Source organism: Heterocephalus glaber, unplaced genomic scaffold (genome assembly GCF_053883595.1).
Source record: "Heterocephalus glaber isolate CG9 unplaced genomic scaffold, H.glaber_assembly_v1.0 deba00001428, whole genome shotgun sequence".
In the NCBI taxonomy this organism is placed as follows: domain Eukaryota; kingdom Metazoa; phylum Chordata; class Mammalia; order Rodentia; family Bathyergidae; genus Heterocephalus; species Heterocephalus glaber.
In genome coordinates this window covers 5,331,287-5,353,267 of record NW_028258293.1, presented here as the reverse complement: position 1 = coordinate 5,353,267, position 21,981 = coordinate 5,331,287, and the positions used below count along the sequence as shown (strand labels likewise).

The 21,981-nt window shown below is 44.4% G+C and overlaps 1 protein-coding gene across 3 annotated transcripts in view; it reads left to right on the top strand.

Annotated features, from left to right (window-relative positions):
• Window positions 1-15,104, top strand: part of Bbox1 (gamma-butyrobetaine hydroxylase 1) — a 54,487-nt gene extending 39,383 nt beyond the window's left edge. For 2 of the 3 annotated variants that reach the window (XM_087211516.1, XM_087211515.1), the window contains exons 5-8: window positions 2,406-2,511; window positions 6,858-7,054; window positions 11,790-11,956; window positions 13,954-14,786. In XM_087211516.1, the coding sequence (XP_087067642.1) occupies window positions 2,406-2,511; window positions 6,858-7,054; window positions 11,790-11,956; window positions 13,954-14,138 (655 nt within the window). In that variant the 3' untranslated portion in view covers window positions 14,139-14,786. Of the gene's footprint in view, window positions 1-2,405; window positions 2,512-6,857; window positions 7,055-11,789; window positions 11,957-13,953 lie in introns of all 3 variants that reach the window. The other variant, XM_004851576.4, reaches the window with a different exon arrangement.
• Window positions 15,105-21,981: the final 6,877 nt, after the last annotated feature.

Below are 21,981 nucleotides of genomic sequence, written 5' to 3'. Positions count from 1 at the left end.
CTGGACACAAACTCTCCTTCCATGGAGCTCTGTTTATTTTGGTCCTATGAAGTCCATTCTCTTGTAAATGTGTCAGGAAGGTCTCCCGGGAACAATATTCTCTGGATTCTTTCGAGGTAACAGCCCTTTAACGTCCTTCTTTAGACTTAAAAATTGGCTTGGCTAAATGTAGAATTCCCAGCTGCTGGTGTATCCACTATGTTGGTTTTATTGGGATTCTCATTTTCTGCACCTTATGAGTAGTTAGATGCTTTTAGCTGGATGTCAGAAAGATTTTTATTCTTTAAAGTCTGGTAATTTTACAGATTCTGTCTTGGTAATGGTGATCCTGGGGTAATTTTGTCAGGGAGAATACAGTTTCGTCTTTCAAAGTACAGTTTCAATTTTGTTTTAATTTCAAGAAAATTTCCTTGAATTATAGTTTTCTGTGTTTTTTCTCTTTCTTTGCTTTCAGTTCCTTCCTTTCACTACTCCTATTATGCATATATTAAATCTTCTTTGCCTGTCCTCTTGTTACTTTCTCAAATTATTCTCAAATCATTCTGTCTCTGTCTGTCTCTGTCTCCCGTCCGCTCTACTGAGCCTTCCCATCTGCCATTTCTCATGCCTATCATGATGCTTCTCTTGACCTAGATAAATCCTACCCAATCTTTGGGTCCCCATTTAATCTTTATCCTAAAGGTCAAAGTGTCATGAAGTGCCAATATTGACAATAGTCTGAATCTGTATTTTAGATGGGCTATGGAATTACATGAACTTCATAAGGAACATGTGTTTGCTGGCTACAATCCCTGCGATGTAATGTATTACCTGACTCTTATTTGAAATGAGTTGCATCAGGCTATATATACTTCTTCTCCCCTGTCATTCCATCTCTTTCCATTCCATGGCCACGTATGGTGTTTGATCTTTAGTAGATGATATACCAAGTTTTAGATTATAATTTTAAGTGAAAAATGTAAGCAAAATAGCTGTTTCTTTCTCAGTCCTAGATAACAGTTTAGAAGTCCTACTTTCTGGTCATTAGGAAAATATTCTTTTGATAGAGCATTTGGCTAGCATACAAGATATTCAGGGTTCAATAGCCAGCACCATAATTAAAAAATGAGAGAGAGAGAGAGAGAGAGAGAGAGAGAGATATTCCCAGACATGGGAAGAGATTTAGGTAGTATTTCTGGAGGAAGAGTAAAGAAAGGTATTAAATGTTTCATACCTTCTCATCTTCCTATGGCTACCACCATACCATCCCTAATATAAAAATGGAAACTCAAAAAGTCACCCTCTGCCCCTCTTTGTTCCTTCAGTCAGTATTTATTGATTTCTCTGCTTTAGGACTGATGCTGGATTATGTTGTGTGAGAAGAGTAAAAGTCTTTGTTCTGCACTCAAGGAGTTTACAGTCCAGGAGATAAAGCAGAGTTATGTATTCATATACAACATCTAAATGAGAACAGACTAATGGGAGCCCTTTATAAATTTTAACTACCATGGCAAAACACTCGACAATTTCAGCTCCAATTAATGAAAATTTAAAAATGCTATGGAAGTCCTGAGTGGAGGAGTAAATATCAGGTCATCAGGAAACTAAGAAGGACCCCAAGCCTTAGAAGGCATCTCCTGCACATCAGATGTGGACCTTGTGCTTGTTACGGAAGGCCTTCAAAGCAGACATTATTACTCCATTTCACAAATGCATAAACTGAGGCTCAGAAATGATAAATTGTCCAAGATAATACAGCTGGTGAATTACAAATCCAGGATTTGAAGCCAGTTCAGTTTAAGCTCAAAAGCTGGGACTCTAGAATCTAGGTTGTGAAAGGGTTGGAACTTGAGCTGGCCTTTGACGAAAGATGAGGAAAAAATGTCCCACAGAAGCCTCATGTGCTCAGCGGCGGAGCCTGGTCAGAAGAGATGGGTTACTGGGGTTGGCAGACCTCGAAGAGTGGGTTGTTGTCGTCCCCTGCCCCTCCCCTTTCTGCTTGCCAGCTGCCCCGCCCCCCAATGCTTTTCCTGCTGCTGCTGTCTTGGAACCAGTCAACTATGAACTGAACCTGCTGAAACCTTCCTCCAAAGTAAACCTCTCCTCTAATTTGTAGGTGTCAGATATTTTGTCCCAGCAACATAAAGGCAACTAATAATCTGGGTAAGAGGTTTTAGTTTAGAATGGTAGAAATGTTGAAACTAATGTACTCTTTTGTGGAGGACAGAAACTAGGAGATCTTAATTCTGAAAAAGTCACTGTAGGCAAAGAAACATCAAACTCTTTTTCCTGGCTCATAGACATTATGTTAATTATTTCGTAAAATGTAAAGTCTACATTTCCCCCTCATGTATCAAATTCCTGCGAGCACATTTCCTCTGGCTCAGGGACAACCCATTCACCCATGTGTTCCTCATATTTTGCAGACATACTTGGCAAGTGCAAGACAAAATTGATGCCAACAACGTGGCTTACACAACTGGGAAGCTGAGCTTCCACACCGATTACCCAGCTCTCCACCATCCGCCTGGGGTAAGAGGAGCTCCCGCGTACCCTCCACCAGGCAGGCCAGACCCACAGCCTCCTGCATTCTGAGCTGAGAAGATCGAGTGTTTCCACAGCTCAGTCATCTCAGCGAGGTGCTTCTCCAAACACAATCCAGACTCACAGAGTCTCTGTGCCTAAGTTCTGGATATTCCCAACATTCCTAAGGGATAGGACACTTTCACGCATCATTTTTAGGGCATTTCTTGTTCTTCCTGGAAATAATGATTGGCACTCTTTGCAGCCAAGACAGATTTAAGACAGCAGTGCATCTTGAGGTCTTTCTGCACACACATCACTCTCTAGAGAGTTCAAAAAGAACGTCCAATCAGGGAGGCCAAGGTGGAGTTTCCAAACGACATCACACGCCAGCATTTGTATCAGTTACTGCTCCAGAAATACATGCTCCCTAACCTGATGGCTTCCGGAGCAGCCATGCACTTAGCCTGTCTTGCTGTTCAGGCTCTGTGTGGCTGCTCAGTTCTTGTTTGCAGGTCAGGTGATTGCAATCAACTCTGAGTTGGCTAGGGGCTGGCTGACATCTGCTGCATGGGCTGCCTCTTTTCCAGGGGGTCTGTTCCCTCCAGATGCAATGGTAGTCCAGGCTGCTTCCTCCCGGAGCAAACTGAAGCATGCATGGGAGGATTGCTGGGGCCTGGGCGAATCATCAGCATGTATCTTCTGCATATTGTATTGGTCTAAGTAAGTCTAGATTCAAGAGATGAGGAAGTAGACACTGCACAGGAAAAGCTGTAAACGCGAATTGCAAAAGGACATGGATGTAGGATCAGAATGACCATTCTATTTTGGAAACCAGAACTCCATCCCATGTATCAGACTCCTCATCAAAGACCAAGATGCTCCTTACCAAGCAAAAAAATTTCCGAGAATTTCTAAGTGGACATTCTTTCCCTATATCTTTACAAAATGCTCATTTTACTGAACCAAAAGCATTCTTATAAAAATCATCATTCTCCTAAACAAAAAAAAAAAAGGATAGTCAGAATGCTATCGTTTAAAGAATATTTTGTCCTTATACTTAGAGCTAAATTGGACTGCATGAAATAACCACACAGACATATATCTCTTCAAAAGTAAATGAACATTTGATCGATTCCTGCATTCATGAAGGAGAAATGGGCCAAAATCAAAATCAATCCATTATTTTCACCAGCATATTTTCTAGGTGGCCTCCTTGTTACCCATTCCTCCTGACAGCATTAGCTAAGCTAGTCTGTTATTTGATTTCACGTGTTTTAAATTATTTTCTTGGTTGTAAAATACCACATGATTTCTTTGAACCAAATGATGACAGACAAATGGCCACTGTGGTCGCCTACTGGGGTGGGAGTTGGAGAAAGAGACACAACATAACTTATTCTAAATGCAGTTCTGAGATTTTTCTGAAACTGGTATTAAAAGCCAAACTAGTCAGCTCAGCCCCTCTGCCAAAGATTACATGGAGAGTTTGGATGGACTACAACCTGAAGAATGAGACCAGAAAGCTAAAGGTTTCATTTGAAACTTTTGGAAGTATCTTACAGGTTTAAGTGTTGTCTCTGGATTAACATGGAAAGCCTAAGAAAACGTGATTAAATCATTTCACAAATATTCCTGAGTACAGTATAATATAATGCTTGACATTTTCATGGCATTTCATGCTTTCTCAAAGCATTTTTACTTGTATTACTTTCTCTGATCCCTCCTGACATCCCTGTAAGGCAGACAGGATTTATTGTTGTTTTATATAAGATGAGGAAATGAAGCACAAGGTTAAAAAGTTGTATTGGGTGACAACTGATTAGTGGGGAGCTGGAACTTGAACTCACGCCTGCATCTAGTTTTTCGTCACAGAGTAACGGTCCTGAGCTGGAATTTCAAGTTACCGTAACTTACATATTTATGGACAATGTCATACTTGACAAACTCTTTTATACTTCCTGTGTCCCCAGATTTCGTCTTGCACATAACAGGGACATACTAGGTAAGCTGTAAGAAGAAAGAAATGCAGCAAAGGCCAACTTGTCTCCAAATGGGACATATGAAGCCAAATGATGATGAGATTCGGGTTCAGTCTGGTTTGGGTTTTGCTGGTGGTGGTACTAATGGTCCTGGAAACGGAACTCAGCACCTTCACATGGAGCCACATCCTCAGCCCTTTTGCAAACTTTTACTTTGAAATAGGGTCTTGCTAAGTTGTTAAATTGCCCAGACTAGGCTCAAACTTTTTATCCTCCTGCCTCATCCTCCAACAATGCTGAGATTACAGTGTATGCTACCATGCCTGGCTAATGGTGATAGATTCTTAAATGAGATTCCTATTTGGATACTAACAGAAGAACAGTATATAGGTACCTGCCTGTACCACTGTTCCAGCTACCAGTTTGAATTATTCAGGGGTTTCCTGGTACCAAAGTCTGAGGTTTTCTATAACAAAGAGGAAAACGCATTGTGACTCTCAGTAGAGAGACGATGACCTGGTTGATAAATCACCTGCTGAGCGTTCAGTTTGGTCAGTGTGGATCACAGAGGAATAATCAATGTTCTTTAAATTCCTTTAGATTTTGCCATAATGAGCTCTCAGAGTATTTTAAATGTTAGTTTTTTAAAAACCAACTGATATTTTTTAATGTATGGCAATAGCAAGTAATATCTTCTTTTGTGCAATTTCATTTTAATACAGAGAAGTCAAGCTCAAATCTATCAACTCCAACTAATTCAAATGGTAGATATATGTATATAGATATAGATATAGATATAGATAGATAGATATGCACCTGTATCTCTGTCCTTCCGTCTACAAAAATGAAAATAAAAGTATCCAAGTCTGAAGACTGCCATGAAGAGTAATGTACATGATGCAATTTGAAAACAAGTTGTGTATAAAATCATAAAAACTGGAGAAACATATATAGTTTTGGAGGACAGGCAAGATTTGTGTTCAAAACCAGCACTAATACAGCAGCCAGAAGCCACCTGAGTAACTTTTAATTTAAATTAAGATGAAATGAAATTCAAACTTCGATTCTTCAGTCACCCTGACTACATCTCAAGTACACAACAGCGTTGTGGACCTAATGCTAACTGCATCAGACAGCAAGAGCGTTAACACTGGGGTACAAAGTTTGATGGGGCACTGCCCTGACCGTCCGTGGGGACCAGGCCAGCCAAGGATTTCTCCCACTGAGCCTCAGACCCTCCTCATTCTGGGCATTTGATCATATTTGCCCCTTGTGTTCTACACTAAAGTCAGATATTGGTTTTCAATTTATTTTACTCAGGAACAATGACATTTTCATAACTGAATGCTATTATTTCTCTAAGCAGAAAACTCGTGTCTAAATTTAGATGCTCAAGTGGTTCCACCACCTGCCTCGAAAGTGCAAGGTTCCAAGTTCGATCTCCAGTACCTCCAAAAAATAAATAAATTTAGATCTTCAATATCACCCATCCATTCTGACTTAGCCAAAGAATGCACAAAACCCGTGACAAACCCATTCAGAAGAATTTTTTTAATTTTACTATTCTTTGCTTTTCAAAATGAAATAAAGTTAAACATCTTCCCCCCCAAAATTTAGTAAAATTAATTAGGACTTACTATCCTTACGGTTTCTTATTCCCAGTGTTTCCTGGGACTACCTGGCCCTCCCAATCCCCCCTTACCTGGTTCCCTTCTTATCCTTATCAGAATCCTATCAGAAGCTCAAAAAGCTACTCTTTGGCCTGTAGTTCCTCACAATGACTCCTCTTATGTGACAGCACTGGACCAACACTCTCCAGCCCACTTCTGACTGTGTCACCCCCTCTGAATCCCATGATTCCACTCTATGTACAACAAAAAGTACCAGGTCCTTTGCTGACACGGAAGACTCTCCATAACGAAGTGGAAGTCGCCTCTCCAACCTGATCCACTCCTTTCAGGCCTGACCCTCGGCCACAGTCACACTTCTGCCTCCCATGAACTGTGCAGCTTTGCACAGCCATCAGCGATGTTGCCTGCGGTCTCATTCAACTCCATCTCTCCAGTCTCACCCTTCGCCCTTGCCAGCCCCTGCCACCTCTGCTGGCCTCCCCGCCCACCCAGGCACAAGAAGGGCTGCTCACTCACGGGGGAACACGGCCCTGCCTCTGCCCACATCTTCAACTGCTACAGTTTGAAGTTCACAGCATTGGTTACGAGCAGCTATTTTCATCCTCAACTCCTCTTCTAATGATGCAAGAGAGCAGATTTTTAAAAGATTTTGATCCATTCGTGCCTTTGTGAATCCTTAACATGGTATCAGAAAAGCAAGCGCTATTAGGTTAAAGTCTGTTCCTCCGTTTTCTCCTTCTAGATTCAGCTTCTGCACTGCATTAAGCAAACGGTCACCGGGGGCGACTCGGAAATTGTGGATGGATTTAACGTGTGCCGAAAGCTCAAGGAAAAGAATCCCCAGGCTTTCCAGATTCTGTCCTCTACCTTTGTGGACTTTACAGACATCGGAGTGGATTACTGTGATTTCTCTGTGCAATCTAAGCACAAAATTATCGAGTGAGTACTTTTATTTTATTGATTTCTCGCAGGACTAAAACAATTATCAGAAAAGAGTTCCGTTGGCCTAGAGTTTAAGCAGAAAGCTTTGATGAGCTCCAAACTTTATCTTTTAACCTTTAATCCACCTTTAGTACAAGAGAGAGAGAGAAAGAACTTATTACCATTTAAAAACTTCTTTAATAAATCACATGAAATCTGTTGTGGATCAGTGTTAGAGGAAAAGTACCTAAGTGTCACATGTACTTCATTTTTAAAATGTTAGTCCTACATTTTCAGTCGTGATCAATGCAATTATAGTGGTCAGAACCCTCCTGGCCAGGGGTGGAAGACAATCCCTCGGAACAGGTACATTGGAAGCTGAGCGCAGTCATCTGACCTCGCTCCTTCCCGGCTTTGCTGTCTTCTGGGTGGACTTCACGTGGGAAAATGGTCCTTGGCATCCCCAGGTTTTGCTGGCCTTAGAGTCACCACTCACAGCGCAGGGAGAACACTTCTTTCCTCCCAGCTGTGACAAGGCTGGATGACACCCCGCCCACTCATCCCTAAGTCAGTCCTTGAAGCCACGGCCACCATCAGGGGCTGGAGGACTCTCGCTGGCCACAGCAGCATGACATGTGCATCATAGGAGCAGGCTCAGCTCACCCGAAGCCCACACACTGGGAGAGAAGCTGTCTCTCCCAAATACGCTAAGATCATTCAGTGCTTATATCAATATTGTATGTCTTTTAAAAATATTTTATCATAATTTCGCCAGGTATCTACAAAAGCCACATATTTACCCTTCCATTGGAGAATTAGCTTGCAGTGTGTTATTAGCCACAATGTATTGAACTGGACCTCTGTTAATATTGAGGCTTTTTCCAATTTGAGAATTTTGCTTTCTTCTTTTATGATGAATAGCCAACTTGTATGAACATAAGTTCATTTAGTAGATAATCAAATCACCAGTTATTCATCTGTCATATACAGGGGGTATTTCATTTATTCATTCAACAAATATGTACTGAGGCCAATTTTCTTAACACTTGGGATACATCAGTGGACAAAATAAAGATCCTTGTCCCACGCTTTCAGACAGCTTTCATTGTGGTGGACAGGAGAATTTTAAATTTAAACATTAAAATAAACGAGCAGCTTTTAATGAATATTTAAAACTTGTTATATGCTTAAGAAAATAAAAAAGAAAAGCAGGACAGATAACAGAATCTAGGGCTGGGGATGAGCTCATAGCAGGATGCTTGCCTAGCACCTATGAGGCCCTGTCCTGTATCCCCTGCACTAAAAAAATAAATAAACAAACAAAAATAAAAAGATAAAGACAATCTCTCTGGCAGAGGCTGGCAGCAGGCTCGGGAGGGGTCTGGGCTGTCCAGGGACAGAGCCCAGAAAGGCTGGAGCTGGTTGGGGACATGTTCAAGAGGGGCTCAGGCAGGACCAGGACAGGCCCAGTGTGGTTTTGATTCCAAGACACAGAGTGGCACAGTTTGACCGAAGGAGAGACGCACTTCCATCGATTTAGTTCTATCCAAACTCAGCGTGAAGAACTGGGGCAGGGGCAGGATGGCCTGACAGGAAGCCGGGGGCTCCAGGCAGGGACAAGAGAGTCCAGGGACAGCACCAGCGTGTGGGAAGGATCCATTTGCAATATATTTTGCAGCTAGAAATAGGCAGTTTTCCTGACATATAGGGTGAGAGGTGTCACAGCGGACAAGTAGCAGGAATAAGTTCCAGATCAGAGTAACCCTGAGGTGTTCTGTGAGAAGTCAGTCACTGATGTGGGAAAGAAGAAATGAAGCAGGATTTTTAGTCACATCGACATAGTCCTAAGAATGCAAACGTTACCTTCAAAAACGGCAGGATTTAGAAGTCAATTTCAACCTGATTTAGACATTACATTGTGCATACAATGTATACGTATATCAAATCATCGCATTAGCCCATCCATATGTGTGATTTTTATGTGTTCCTGTAGCAGGTAAAATAAATTTACATTTTAAAACTGTGTGGCAAATCCAAATTCTGACTGGGCTTTGATGTTTTTTCTAGTAAAATTTCAAAACACGGCCATTTGCAAGGTCTCAGGGCATCCCTAGAGAATACCAAGTGGTTAAAGTTAATCCCATGTAACAAAAAAAAAGTTAATCCCACGTCAATTTTTTTTAACCACAGGAGATGAAACAAAGGTTTTCAGTTAAGGAAGACGCCCTGTCTCCTCAGCGCTGGGTTCATTTCTTTTGAAATTTTTGTGTCCTGCTTGTAGAAAAGCATCATTAGGCTGCTGAAAGAATGAATTATAACACAATGCAATGAAAAAATAAACCAAGGCAGAAATTGGGGCAAAAATAATAATAGTGAGAAGAAACGATCCTATTGGTCACAAGTTCAGTCACGTGACCGTAAGTCCACTACGTGAAGCTGTGTCAGGTTGATTTGACTGGCTGCCCTTGCTGATTCCAGTTCTTTTTCAGAAAATAAAAAAAGAAAGAAAGAAAAGAAAAAGAAAGACAACTAACACCTACCCCCAGAAGCAGGGTTTACAGAGTTAATATATGGCTGGTTTAGAAAATACTGAGTATATTTTAGCTTGCTATAATTTCCAAAAAGCCCAGCAATTTACCTGTGATAGATTTCTAGTTCAGTTCCTAGTTTCTAGAGGCCAAATCAAGGAAAGAAATCTTGAATCATTTACAAGATTCAAGATGCCTCTCAAGTCCGAAATAAATTTTTCCCACAGATCCTCATAAAAATGTGCCAACACCACAGTGGCATTCCTACAGCAAATGCAAGAAGCCCCTTGAGACGCTACGTCTCTCCTCATGGGAGGCATAACGCTGTCCCTAAGGAGAAGCTGTTCCGGCAACAGCTGCGAACTTGGAGCACTTGCAGGCATAACACACAGGACCTGGCTTCGCGGTCCTAGCATCCTCCATGATACTCATCCGCCGTGACAGTCACCGTGGGTTGCCTTCTCTGGGAGACCGTCAGCTCAGTGTGGCCCAGAACCTGGTCCAGGCACACGTCCCCAAGCCCCGGCACCAAGCCCAGGCCCCAGCTCTGGCTGCTACACAGCAGCAGGGCCCCATCACCCCCTCCTGGGCTGGTCCAAGGGCCCAGCACTCCTGGAGAGGTCCTAGGCACCTCATAGGCCTTCTCAACCCCCTTATTTCTCAGTGTCACCATTTGCTGTTTCCACCTAAAGAAAATCACACTGCTTGGTGCTGTAGGGCTGTCTGAAAGTCCACCTTCCCAAAAAGCTAACAAATGTCTCCTCCTTCTGCCGCTGAATTTGGGCAAAGCCCATGTCTTGCTAATTGTAACAGCACAGTTCAAATCCAAGGTGCAATTTTTCTTGCACTGAAAGCTCTAATATCTTTCATTGTTATGGTGATAATCCATATTCTAAGAGAGAGTATGGACATCACAACATCAGGGTCTCCCAAGGCACTAAAAAATATATAAAGTGGACATGAAACATGTATTTACCACCTGTTTCGACCAGACTCTCTGTTAGGTGCTGGGAATACAACACTGAAAAAGACACAACAGTTCCAGACTTCTAGAGGTCGTACACAAGGGATGATCAAAATATACGGTGAATGGCTGTTTAATTTTTTTTTAAACTTATTGCAGTAAAAGACTCTTTGCAATTAATCTTTCTCAAAATACCCCCATGTCTTCAAATACATTTATCATTGTTTTTCCCCTTTATGAAGCAGTTCTAGAAGTTCTCTTTCATGTCTTTATGAAGTGTGATCAAAACCTGGTGAATGCTGCTGCCCAGTGCCAGCCAACAGAAGGGCAGCCTCTCCCCATGGCCAACACCACTGTGAAAGGTGAACCTGCCGAATCAACTCAGGACGAGTTAGCCAAGATAGCAGAACTAATGACACGCAAGAAAGAGCACTTCCAAAACTGCTTCAGAAAGCAACAGTGTGTTCAAAGTAAAGGGGAGTATGCTGAGGGGGATTAATGATAATGTGTCTTTTACTGTAATAGGTATTTTCGATTTAAACATTCCCTGTATCTTTGATCACAGCTCATATAAACTACAGGTACATGGAAAGTGGAAAGTCCAGTACAGGTAAGTGGAAAGCCTGTATCTCAAGCTAGACTCTTAACTGGCCTTCACTTTCCCACACGTGAACTAAGCATTGGATCGGAGCCATGTATTTCAGCAGGCCACGGTGTTACATGCCTCTAATCCCAGCACCTAGAAGCTAAGCCAAGACACTGCTGCAAGTTCCAGGCCAGCTTGGGCTATGTGGAAGACCCTGTCTCAAAAAAACAACAAACCAGACAAAAAACATCTATTTCAAACTTTTCCAAAAACCTTTCTTCCTAGCCCATACCCTGAGTGAAAAATACTTAGAACATCATGAAGCAACTGACCTATAAACTTGTTACATAAAAGAATCTGAAAATGTAAAACCTGTTCTAAAGAATGAATTTCACTAAGCATAAGAGAAATTTCAACTTGCATCTCCCAGGGACGTTTATGTTCATTTCACTGGACTCCTCTGGCACTGATGTAGTAATATTTAAAACAAAAACGGGTAAGAGGGAAGAAATGAAGGACACACTGTACCGAAGCTGACCCTAAGGTCCTGAGGCCTTCTCTGTAGGTTCAGGTTCTTCACTGTTGTATTTCAGCACTATCGCCCGAAAGGAACTGACCCTTACACAAAGAGCCAGGAATTCTGTGAATTAGGCACTAACTTTTTCTCTTAAATAGGTTAGATGATAATGGCCAAGTGATTCGCATCAACTTCAACAACGCAACCAGAGACACCATCTTCGATGTCTCCGTGGAGAGGGTGCAGCCTTTCTACGCCGCCCTCAGGGACTTCGTCAACCTCATGAACAGCAAAGAGCTCAAGTTCACCTTCAAGATGAACCCAGGTCAGTGCGTGTATCTTTCAAAGACATGAGGAGAGGATTCCCCCGGATTGGGGTGCAGAGCAGTCTGGCAACCAGGAGCCCTGGGCTCCACTGACAGCCTAAATCTCGGGCTGCTGGCCGCTCCGATGTAAAAACACTCTCTGCCGACAGCCCCTGGGAACCCCAAGCACTCCACACTTTGGGGGTCTCCAACCCAAGTAATAAATACTCGCAAGACAAACTGCAGGCCAAAACACCCTCATGTCTGATGTTAAGACCGATATTTTGTATTCTCTATCCTGACCAACCACAGGCACATGCTGAAGCTTGTACTTAAATTTCCCCATCCCAGTTAACAAAATTATGCTCATGATTCTCACCCTAAAATATCTTGTAATCTTTATTCATGGAACTTCCTGAATTTTTTTCTAGACCATCTTTAATAAGTGAAGTGCCACCAAACTAGAACCTCTTTTTTCTTTTCTACTTATGTTTTAATTGACAAAGTTGTATATATTTATCATGTGTGACAGGCTGCTTTGAGATATGTGTATATTGTGGAATGGCTAAGCTGATCTACTTAATATATGTATTATCTCACACCATTTTTTATGGTGGCAACATATAAAATCTACTTTCTTAGCAATCTGGAAAAATACAAAACTGGGTGTGGTAGCTCACACCTATAATCCTAGCACTCTGGGAAGCTGAGACAGGACAATCACAAATTAAAGCCTACCCTGGGCAATGTAGTGACTTACTGAGACTCAGTTTCAAAACTTAAAAAAACAATTTTTTTAAAGGACTAAAAATGTAGCTCAGTATGCAGGCCTCAGATTAGTCTCCAGCACTGGAAAACAAAAATAAACAAAAAACGAATACAGTGGACCCTTGAGTTATGACCGGCCTGACATACAAACAACTTGGATTAGAAACGGAATTTTAATTTTAACTTACAACCAAAGTCTTGAGTTACAACCCAAGTGCTGGCCACTTGTGCTTCCAGCTGGTCTCAGAGAGAGATTTCACCCTTAAAGAGCTCTGGAAGGAACATGACATCCTTTCCAGTGTGGGGTTAACTTAGAAATCCTGGGCCAGGGTCTCTCTAAGGACACTGAGATCTGCCTGTGCACAGGAGAGAGACTCTGAAGGCTGTGTAGAGGAGCCTGAGCCTTCAACTGGCCAACTTGATTTACAACCAGGAACGAACTGAGTTCGTAAATCAAGGGTCCACTGTACAATACATCATTATTAACTATCATTTGCCGGGCTGCATACTTTATTTTCTGAACTTAAAGACTTTGTTATCTATAATAAAGGCATTATTTCTTTCTGGTGTTAATTTGGCCAAATGGATGATTCTCTTCACTTGTAATTGCTTCTATTTCTTTTCCTTTTCCCCCTTTCCTTTCTTTTTAACAGTGTCTTGCTATATTGCCCAGTTGTTCTCAAACTCCTGGGCTCAAGCCATCCTCCTGTCTCAGCCTTCCAAGGTGCACCGCTGTGCCCAGCTAAAATTGTTTTTAACTGGTCTTTTCCGTAATAAATTTATACGAGAAATGTCGTAAATCCATTGCCCAGTTAGACACAATGGATTGATAGTAAGAGTGGCAACACGTGGGCCAGAAACAAAATAGGAAAAAAACACCAAAAATAAAAAGAAAGAAAGAAATCGGGGCTGGACTCCAAGCCCCATCCCTTCATGGAAGCTCAGCTTTGGGGGAATGCCTGGGCTTGTAGAAGCCTCTGTTTCCTGTGCGTGAAGAGATGAGCTAATTCTCCATCTCTGGGTTTAGGAGTCTTAAATATAACGCACATCAACTGCAAAGAGAAGGCTGCCCCGTCCTTATGGACACTCGAAGCTGCTAAGCTGGAAAGAAGCACGCCTGGGGGGTATGGGTGCCCATCGGTCCACGATTCGCACTCAGAACCCTCGGGACCGGCTGCTCCCTGCAGCCGGCCTCGGCTGGGCTCGGAGTCCTTCCCACGCCGAATGGGCTGCAACTCTCTTTCCGCAGGCGACGTGATCACCTTCGACAACTGGCGCGTGCTGCACGGCCGGCGCGGCTACGCGGCGGGCACGGAGATCACGCGGCACCTGGAGGGCGCCTACGCCGACTGGGACGTGGTGCTGTCCCGCCTGCGCCTCCTGCGGCGCGGCGTGCGGCGAGGGGTCCAGGCCGCGCGCCCCGACCTGAGCTGAGCCGAGCCGAGCCGAGCCGAGCCGAGCCGAGCCGAACCGACCCGACCCGACCCGACCCGACCCGACCCGACCCGACCCGAGCCGAGCTTGCGCTCCATGGCCGCGCCCTCAGCCTCAGGGCGTCCAGGAGCCGAGTCTCCCGGCAGGTGCGCCTCTGCAGTCCTCTCTCCTGCCCCGGTGTCTCCGCGGGGGCACGCTCAGCTTTGTGTAGGGTCAAACACTCTCCAAAGACAGCTTTTCTGAAAGTGAATCTGTTGCTCCAAGCAAAGCTGTCTGCATTTCCCCGCAGCCACGGCGGGGTTCCTCAGAAGTCAAGCATCGGAGCCCGGACCCCGACCCCGAGCCCGACCCCGACCCCTCGGGTCTTCCCCAGGAGTAAAGCACATCGCGGTGACGGCGCGCGCACGCGTTTATAGGGAGCTGAGGCTGGCAGCGGCGCTGTCTGCCAGCAGGTGAGTGCGTAAAGGAAATACGGCTGCCGGGACTCAGCCCGAGTCCGATCCCGGTACCAGAAAACAAAAAAAGAAGATAGGGCGTTTGTTCTCAGTGGAGTACTGCCTTGCCAGAAGGAAAGGTAAACTTTTGTAGGAAAACGGACGCACCTTGAGACCATAATGTTAAATGAATAAATCAGATGCACGAGTTAAATATCATATGGTTTTTCCTATATGAGAAACCCAGAGTATAAATAAACCACAAAATAAAAGACAGATAATAGGCAGTAGGGAGACAGATCTTCCTCAGAGGTGAAAAGGATTGAGATGGGGGGAGGGGAGGGAAAAAGAAACGAGGAAAAATGGAAATAGAGCTTTTGCAAATTGGAAGAGGACCAAGAAAGGATTGGGAAGGATGGGAGGGGTAGGGAAAGAAAAAGGAATTAATACGTATTGTTTCCATGTACCAAGGCCCCACGATAAATGTAATCATGTCCTACAAACGTGGACTAATGAAAAATGTTTTTCAAAACTCGTGTCCACACGTTCCTGCCTTGCTGTCCCTGGGCTCTCCTTCATGGCTCCATAGGACTGTCGGTAGCTTGCAGGAGAAAAACTTCACATTCTCAAAGCTCTTTATTGTTCACTTTTATTACTGGATTATATTACCCAATTTCCAGTCATCACCAACTGGATGATCTCAACATTTTTTGTAATAGATGATGATAGCAAACCCCAGCATGTCACATTCAGAGAAAGTCCAGCTTCCCCCGATTTTTCTTGCCTGGGATAGCTGTCCCCGTGAATGTCAGCATCCTAGCCCGTGTCAGCGGGTCAGTTTTCGCTCCTTGCCTTCAACTAGGAACAGGGAAGGGGAGGCCCAGGTGGGCGTGGCGCCCGTGAGTGGACCCCACACCTGCCGGCCGGTGGGCATGTCCCCTACCCCGCTGGCCGGGTGGAGGGAGGCAGATGCTGCAGAGGCCTCCCAGGTCTGTCTCCCCGTGCCTCCCCTGACCAAGAGGACTCAGAGTCAGCACTGCCCCAACCCTGGAGGACTCGGAGCTTCTGGACAGGACGTGGGGTCCAGCTGGGCCTCCTGTCAAGTCTCATCACCATCCCCGCTCGGGGAAGGGTCTGTTGCCCAGTGGAACCCTATGGGAGCATTAATTCCACACGTTTTACTTCCGCTTCGCTGTAACTTCCACAAGGCCCATCCACAGCAACAGGAATGTGGCTGGAGACACTGGACACTCCTCTGGACACTCTGGACACTCTGGACTCCGGCAAGGAGGCCACAGCACCAGTCCACACCCCTTCTCCCCTCCTGGGAGCTTCCTTGTCCTTTCTCATCCTCTGGTCCTGACTAGGACTCTGTAGTGTGTAGCAAGTCTGATTCCCTTGAACTTGACCATGAAAAGGAAAGCACCGGGTGCTTATTCTGCACAAAAATGCTCCTGGAAGGACAGTGGCTGAGCTCACTGGAGGCATGGCTGGTTCCAAGCCACAGTGACCCTGTCCACGTATGCACAGCATCTACACATCTACAGCGGAGACTCTCCAGGTGACACCTGGCGGGTGTTTCTCACGCAGCCAGCGTGTGCGTACTCTGCTGGCTTCAAACCGGCCTCCTAGCCTGCCAAGGTAAGAGGTATGGATGTAGATCGAGACATCCCTGTTCGAAGAGTGGTCACAGGAAGGCAAGCAATCCAGACAGATGAGGCATGGAATCCACAGCCCATACTGGATTAGGAAAGTGAGTAGTAACTTTGAAGCAAAGAGAGGGAAATAACTTTCCATGTTAAAGAACAAAAGAGGCACTGAAAATTGAGAGTAAACACAGGGCCTGGGCTGATCTGTGAGAAGAGTAGACCCTGGGTAAATTTGAGGGCTGGTTTGAATCATAAGGTTGATGACCAGTTAGCCGCAAGTCTTCCCCTTAACTTCATTTATTCCTCTCTAAAAATGAGACAAGTAGCAGTTCTTACTTCATTACATTCTAAAATGGAAGCTTAAGGAAAGCAGGGTTTTCCCCAGTTTCTCAAACAATTAGTCACATGCACGGTCCTTTTATAAAGAGTAAACACACAGCTCCCCGACGGCCTATGAAGAATGTGATTCAGTAGGTCTGGGGGAAGGACCAGGACTTGTAGTTTTAGCAAGCACCCAGGTGATACCCATCATTGGGAAGCTTTGGACAATCCTGATCTAGCGCATCAGGGCAGTTACAGCTCAGGGTAGGAACTCAGTAGATGTTAGATGTTGTTACTCAGAGTAGCAGATTGGAGAGGGAGAGGGTGGGGTAGGGTGAGGAGAACTACTCAAGGCTGGAGGAGCAACAGGGCCAAGGCCTGAAATGTCCACTCCATGCTGCATTACTGGGTTGGTGTTGCATCTTGGAAAGCAAAGGAGAAGCCATTTAAAACTGTGTAAACAATAAAGTGCCTCGATCAGATATTCACTTTTATAAGAACCAGCTGGCTTCTCTGCGGAGGGAACTGTAAATGAATCAAACCAAAAGTCAAAGACCTGCTTATGTGGTTACTAAAATGAAGGAGGACTGCACAGAACACTGGTGAGGCAGGAGAGCTCCTAGCAGGCTGGGTCTAGAGGGCTCAACCCACTGCACGGAAGGAGAGGGGGATCCTCAGGAGCTCCACGGGGTTCCTGTAGGAGAAACAGCCTGTGCAGGGGAAAGACAGGCCCACAACAGCAGGACGGAGCATTCAATTCGGTTTTGAGCAAACAGCTCGGGCTGCCGCCATGCTCGTCCGCAGGGTTCACAGGTGCATGGGAACGCGGCACAGAGCCCCAATTCGAGACCTGCAGAGCTCAGAGGTGGTGCTGGAAGTCACCACTGGATTTCCTGTGACGAGAGTCACAACCCTAATGGTGACCTGGCCAGCCTCGTTTACAGAGTCCATTAGACACAAAACATGGGCTCTTACCACAAACCTTTGATACCTGCATTCCGTCTCTGAGGACGGCGCTCCCAGTTGCTTCTCACTAGCCTTGCTGCTTTCTTCTCTGCTGCAAATATGCTTTCTGCCCCAGGAAGGAGAAACAGAAGGACTGGATTCGATTACATCACTGTCTGAAGTGTTGTATATGACATGACATATTACGGGCTATGCCGGCTGGTGCTGACTGCAGAGGATTAAGTGTCCTGGATACAATCCTTCAAAGAACTGCTTTTCCCCCAGCATCCTCCATGTAACTTGGGTTCGAGTTTACCCCTATTGGCAGTGTAGACACACAGCGCCTCGTACTCCTCAGGTCTGACTTAGAGAATGTTAGCTGCCTGGCTAGTTAACGGAAAAACCCCCGGGTCACCAGGATGGTGGCTCCCACCTCGTCCTCACCACTCTGCTTCCTTCCAGCCAACCCTAAACCGGGAGCAGATGAGCATTAAGCAGAGGAAGGACTTCTATAGAAAAACTAAGTGATGTGGAGGAAATTTCTCTTCTAGAGTTTAGATTATGAAACAATATATTTTATAAGCCAAGTACTCCTTTATGTTTAATGTCATTTGGGGGATGGATTTGTGCAAAGCTCATGCTATGAGAATGTGATGAACGTGGACCCTGTGGCGGGTGCATATTTCTGTGACTCTGTGGTCTTCTCCAGCTGTCTATAGGAATAGCCTTTTTTTACACTGTACAGCTGGAAAATTCCTCTTTCTCCTTCAAAATTCAGCTCAAGATCCTCCACTCTTACCTCCCACGTAGCAGTAATCCAGCAGCTATCTGCAAAGGCATCTTTGCAGTTTGGGGAACCAGGTAGGAGGTTACAAAACCCCAGGGGAGCAGAAACCAAGAAGGCAGATACACTGAGGTCGCAGGCTCAGCAGCTGTATCTCCAGCCTTGGACCCAGACACAGCCCCTCCCCTGTGGACTCAGATGCAGCCTGTGTGGCCTTAGTTCTCCCCCGGTGTCACCTGCCAAGGTACCCAGAATAAGTCATCCCCCTCCTGGGTCTAGGAAAACCGAATAGCAACCTTGTTCCAGTGGAGGCCCCCGAGGCGGCGTATGACCTAGCTCCAGCCCCGCTCAGCCTCCATCGCTGCAGGTGACCCAGCCGGAGATTGCCTGTCAGTGGCTGTGGAGGAAGACCTGCCCCTGGGCCCCACAGTAGATCCTGAGACAGCCCAGCCACCCAACCCAGCCCCACTCAGCTGCAGGCCAGGCACAGTGCTGCCCCCCCACCCCGGGTGCCCACTTTGAGTCGTGCCTGCTCGGTCCCCAGAAGCAGACTGGCAACCTCAGTCAGCTTGCAAATCCTGAAGCAGCCCTAGAAAACTGCTCAGAAGCCCAGCAGAAGGCACATCCATCTACGAACCTGCACAGCAGTCTCACTTATGTTCCCTGAAGCCGCCCTATGACTCTGTTCTGAGTCCGGGCTGCCCAAAAGCTCACTGAGGACCTGCTGAGAGTTTTCCCCTGTCCCTGGTGAGAGCTACTGTAAGCCCAGCAGTGAACCTCTGCCTGTGGACCTAACTACAGATGCGAAGCAGACCCCTGGCCCACTACTGACCAGGTCCTGGAGGCAGTCTGGTCCACCCCATGGCCACACAAGTGCACACCTGCCTCATCCAGCATAACGGGCTATCTAATAACAGCCCTGCAGATCCGCTGGCTGCCTAGGGTTGGCTACAGGCCCATTCAGCTGTGATCCTGGTGGCAAAGACCCAACAGCAGAAGGTCGTCACCTGCTGAAGCCAGCCTGCAAAGACCAGAAGGGTTCGCACCTCCACGGACACCCACACAAGGCTACACAGATCTCAGAGGAGACAAACACAACACCACCAAAGGAAATTAATAAAGTTCCTGGAACTAGCTCCAGAGAAATGGAGACCTAAGAGAAGCTCAGTGAGATGCAAGAAATCAGGGGCCAGGGGTTTAGCTCAGTAGTTTTGCCGCCTGCTGTGCAAGTGCAAGGACCCGAGTTTGATCCCCGGTACCAAAAAAAAAAAAGTCAACTCTATCTTTGGGCTGGGGATTTAGCTCAGTGGTTACGCCACCTGCCTAGCAAGCGCAAGGTCATGAGTTCAATCCCCGGTACCAAAAAAAAAAAAAATAGCATTGTGAGATGCAAGAAAACAAGACAGACAACTAAACAAGATGAGGACAGTGATAAAATGACAAAATGAGAGGTTTTGTAAGTAGAAATTATGAACACGCACAGAGAAATTTCTAGAAATGAAGAACAGAATGACAGCCTGAAAAATCCACAGAAAGCTACAACAGCAGGTTCATGCAGAAGAAAGAATCCGCACACTTTCAGACAAGTCATTTGCAATTAGCTTATTAAAGAAACAAAAATGAAAATAATAAAAACCACCAAGCAAATGAACATATGCATTATGGGAGTTCCAGGAAAGGACAGCGGAGCTGAAAGCTTTCTTAGAGAAATGGGAGCTGATGATTTCACAAATCCTGAAAGGGTTATGGACATCCATATTCACAGAGCTAAGGGGATTCCAAACAAGATCAATGCAAAGATGAGATTCTTCTGAGACACCTTATAATTGAATTGTAAGAAGCTGAGGATAAGGAAAAACTTTCAAAAGCAGCGTGAGAAGAATGACTCAAGACACAGGAGGGGACCTCCATGGGACTATCAGCAGATTCTAGTAGAAATCCTACAGGCCCAGAGAGATGTGGGGATGTATTCAGAGTGTAGGACAAAAAAACTGCCAACCAAAAACATGAGATGTGATCAAAATCTGCTGTGTTTAAATTTTTTTAATTTATTATAGCAAAAGACACACTGCTACTAATCCCCCTCTAAGTACTTCCCTTTACTTCAAACACACTTATCCCATTATTCCTGCTACTTTCTGAAGCAATTCTGGAATTTCTTCTTCGTAAGCTCCTTTACAATATATGATCAAAAATATGGCAAGCTCCAGGGATGTAGCTCAGTGGCGCCACCCCTGCCTGCTAAGTGCAAGGTCCTGAGTTCAATCCCCAGTACTGGAAAAAAGAAAAATATGGCAAATGCTGTTGCCAAGTGTCATCCAACAGAGAGGCAGGTTCACAAAAGTAGCACAGCGCATCTTCATTCACCTGAGGGCTGGATCTAGCACCCTGTGGCCTCATGTGACGCTGGCTCTTCCACAAAGTCAAAATGACGTTGAAAGACAAATGTTCTGAATCAATTTAGGAAACCAAGGCAGCGAGGTTCTCTATACTTGTACTGTATCAGACAAGAGGAAGAAGTTACATTGTCTCTGCCTGAAGATGACATCTTTCATGTAACAAACTCTAAACATTCCATTGCACAACATTAGAACTAATAAACAAGTTCAACAAGTGCAATAAATTGCAGAATACAAAATCAAGATACAAAAGAAAATCAGTTTCTCTTCTGTATGCTAACAATGACCTGTCTGAAAAAAAAAAAAGAAAAGAAAAGAATCCAATCTGCAATAGCATCAAGAATGAAATACCTAAGAAGGAATTTAACCAAGGAAATAAAATATTGGCGAACCTAAATGATAGCACATTGATGAAAGAAACCTGAAGAGACACAAATAGTAAAAATAATTCTATAATTTGTGTGGAGCAACAAAAGGCCCTAAATGTTCAAAGCAATCTTGAGAAAGAAAAACAGAGCTGGAGGGATCACACTTCCTGAGTTCACATTATTTTACAGAGCTGTAGGAATCATTACGACATGGTACTGACATAAAAACAGATGCATAGACCTGTGGAACTGAACAGAGCCTGAAATAAATCCATGTGTACGTAGCCAACTCCTCTTTGACAACCGCACCAAGAAAACCCAGGAGAAAAAAAAAAAAAAAGAAAAAAAAAAGAAAACCCAGGAGAAAAGAGAAAGAATGGGTCTTCAACAAATAACAAGTCAGGTAGGGCAAGACTGTTAAAATAATTCTAATAGAAATTTTTACACTCTCATTAATATGTAATGGAAAAAATAGACAACATGAAAAATGAATGGGTAATCTAAGAAGAATGATGAAAATTCATAGAAATAATAAAAAAGAAAGAGTAGGGATCAAAGCAATTATAACAAAAATTAAGAACGTCTTTGAGCTCACTAGTAGATCGGACATGAATGAGGAAAGAATCCCTGAGCTAGAGTACATGACAATAGAAATCTCAAATGAAAATAAAAGAAAAAAGACTGGAAAACAAAAGAACAGAAAATAGAAGGACTGTGGGACAACCATAAAAAGTATAATATGCAAATAATGGAACACCAAAAGGAAAAGAAAGGAACAAAAGCAAAATTTGAAGCAATAATGATTAATATGCCCCCACATTAATGTTGGACAACAACAAGAAAATAAGGTGACACGAATCAGGACAAATCCCCAAAAAGGAAAACAAACAAGCATAAGCATATCATATTCAAACTTTAGAAAATCAAAGATAAGTCTTGTTAG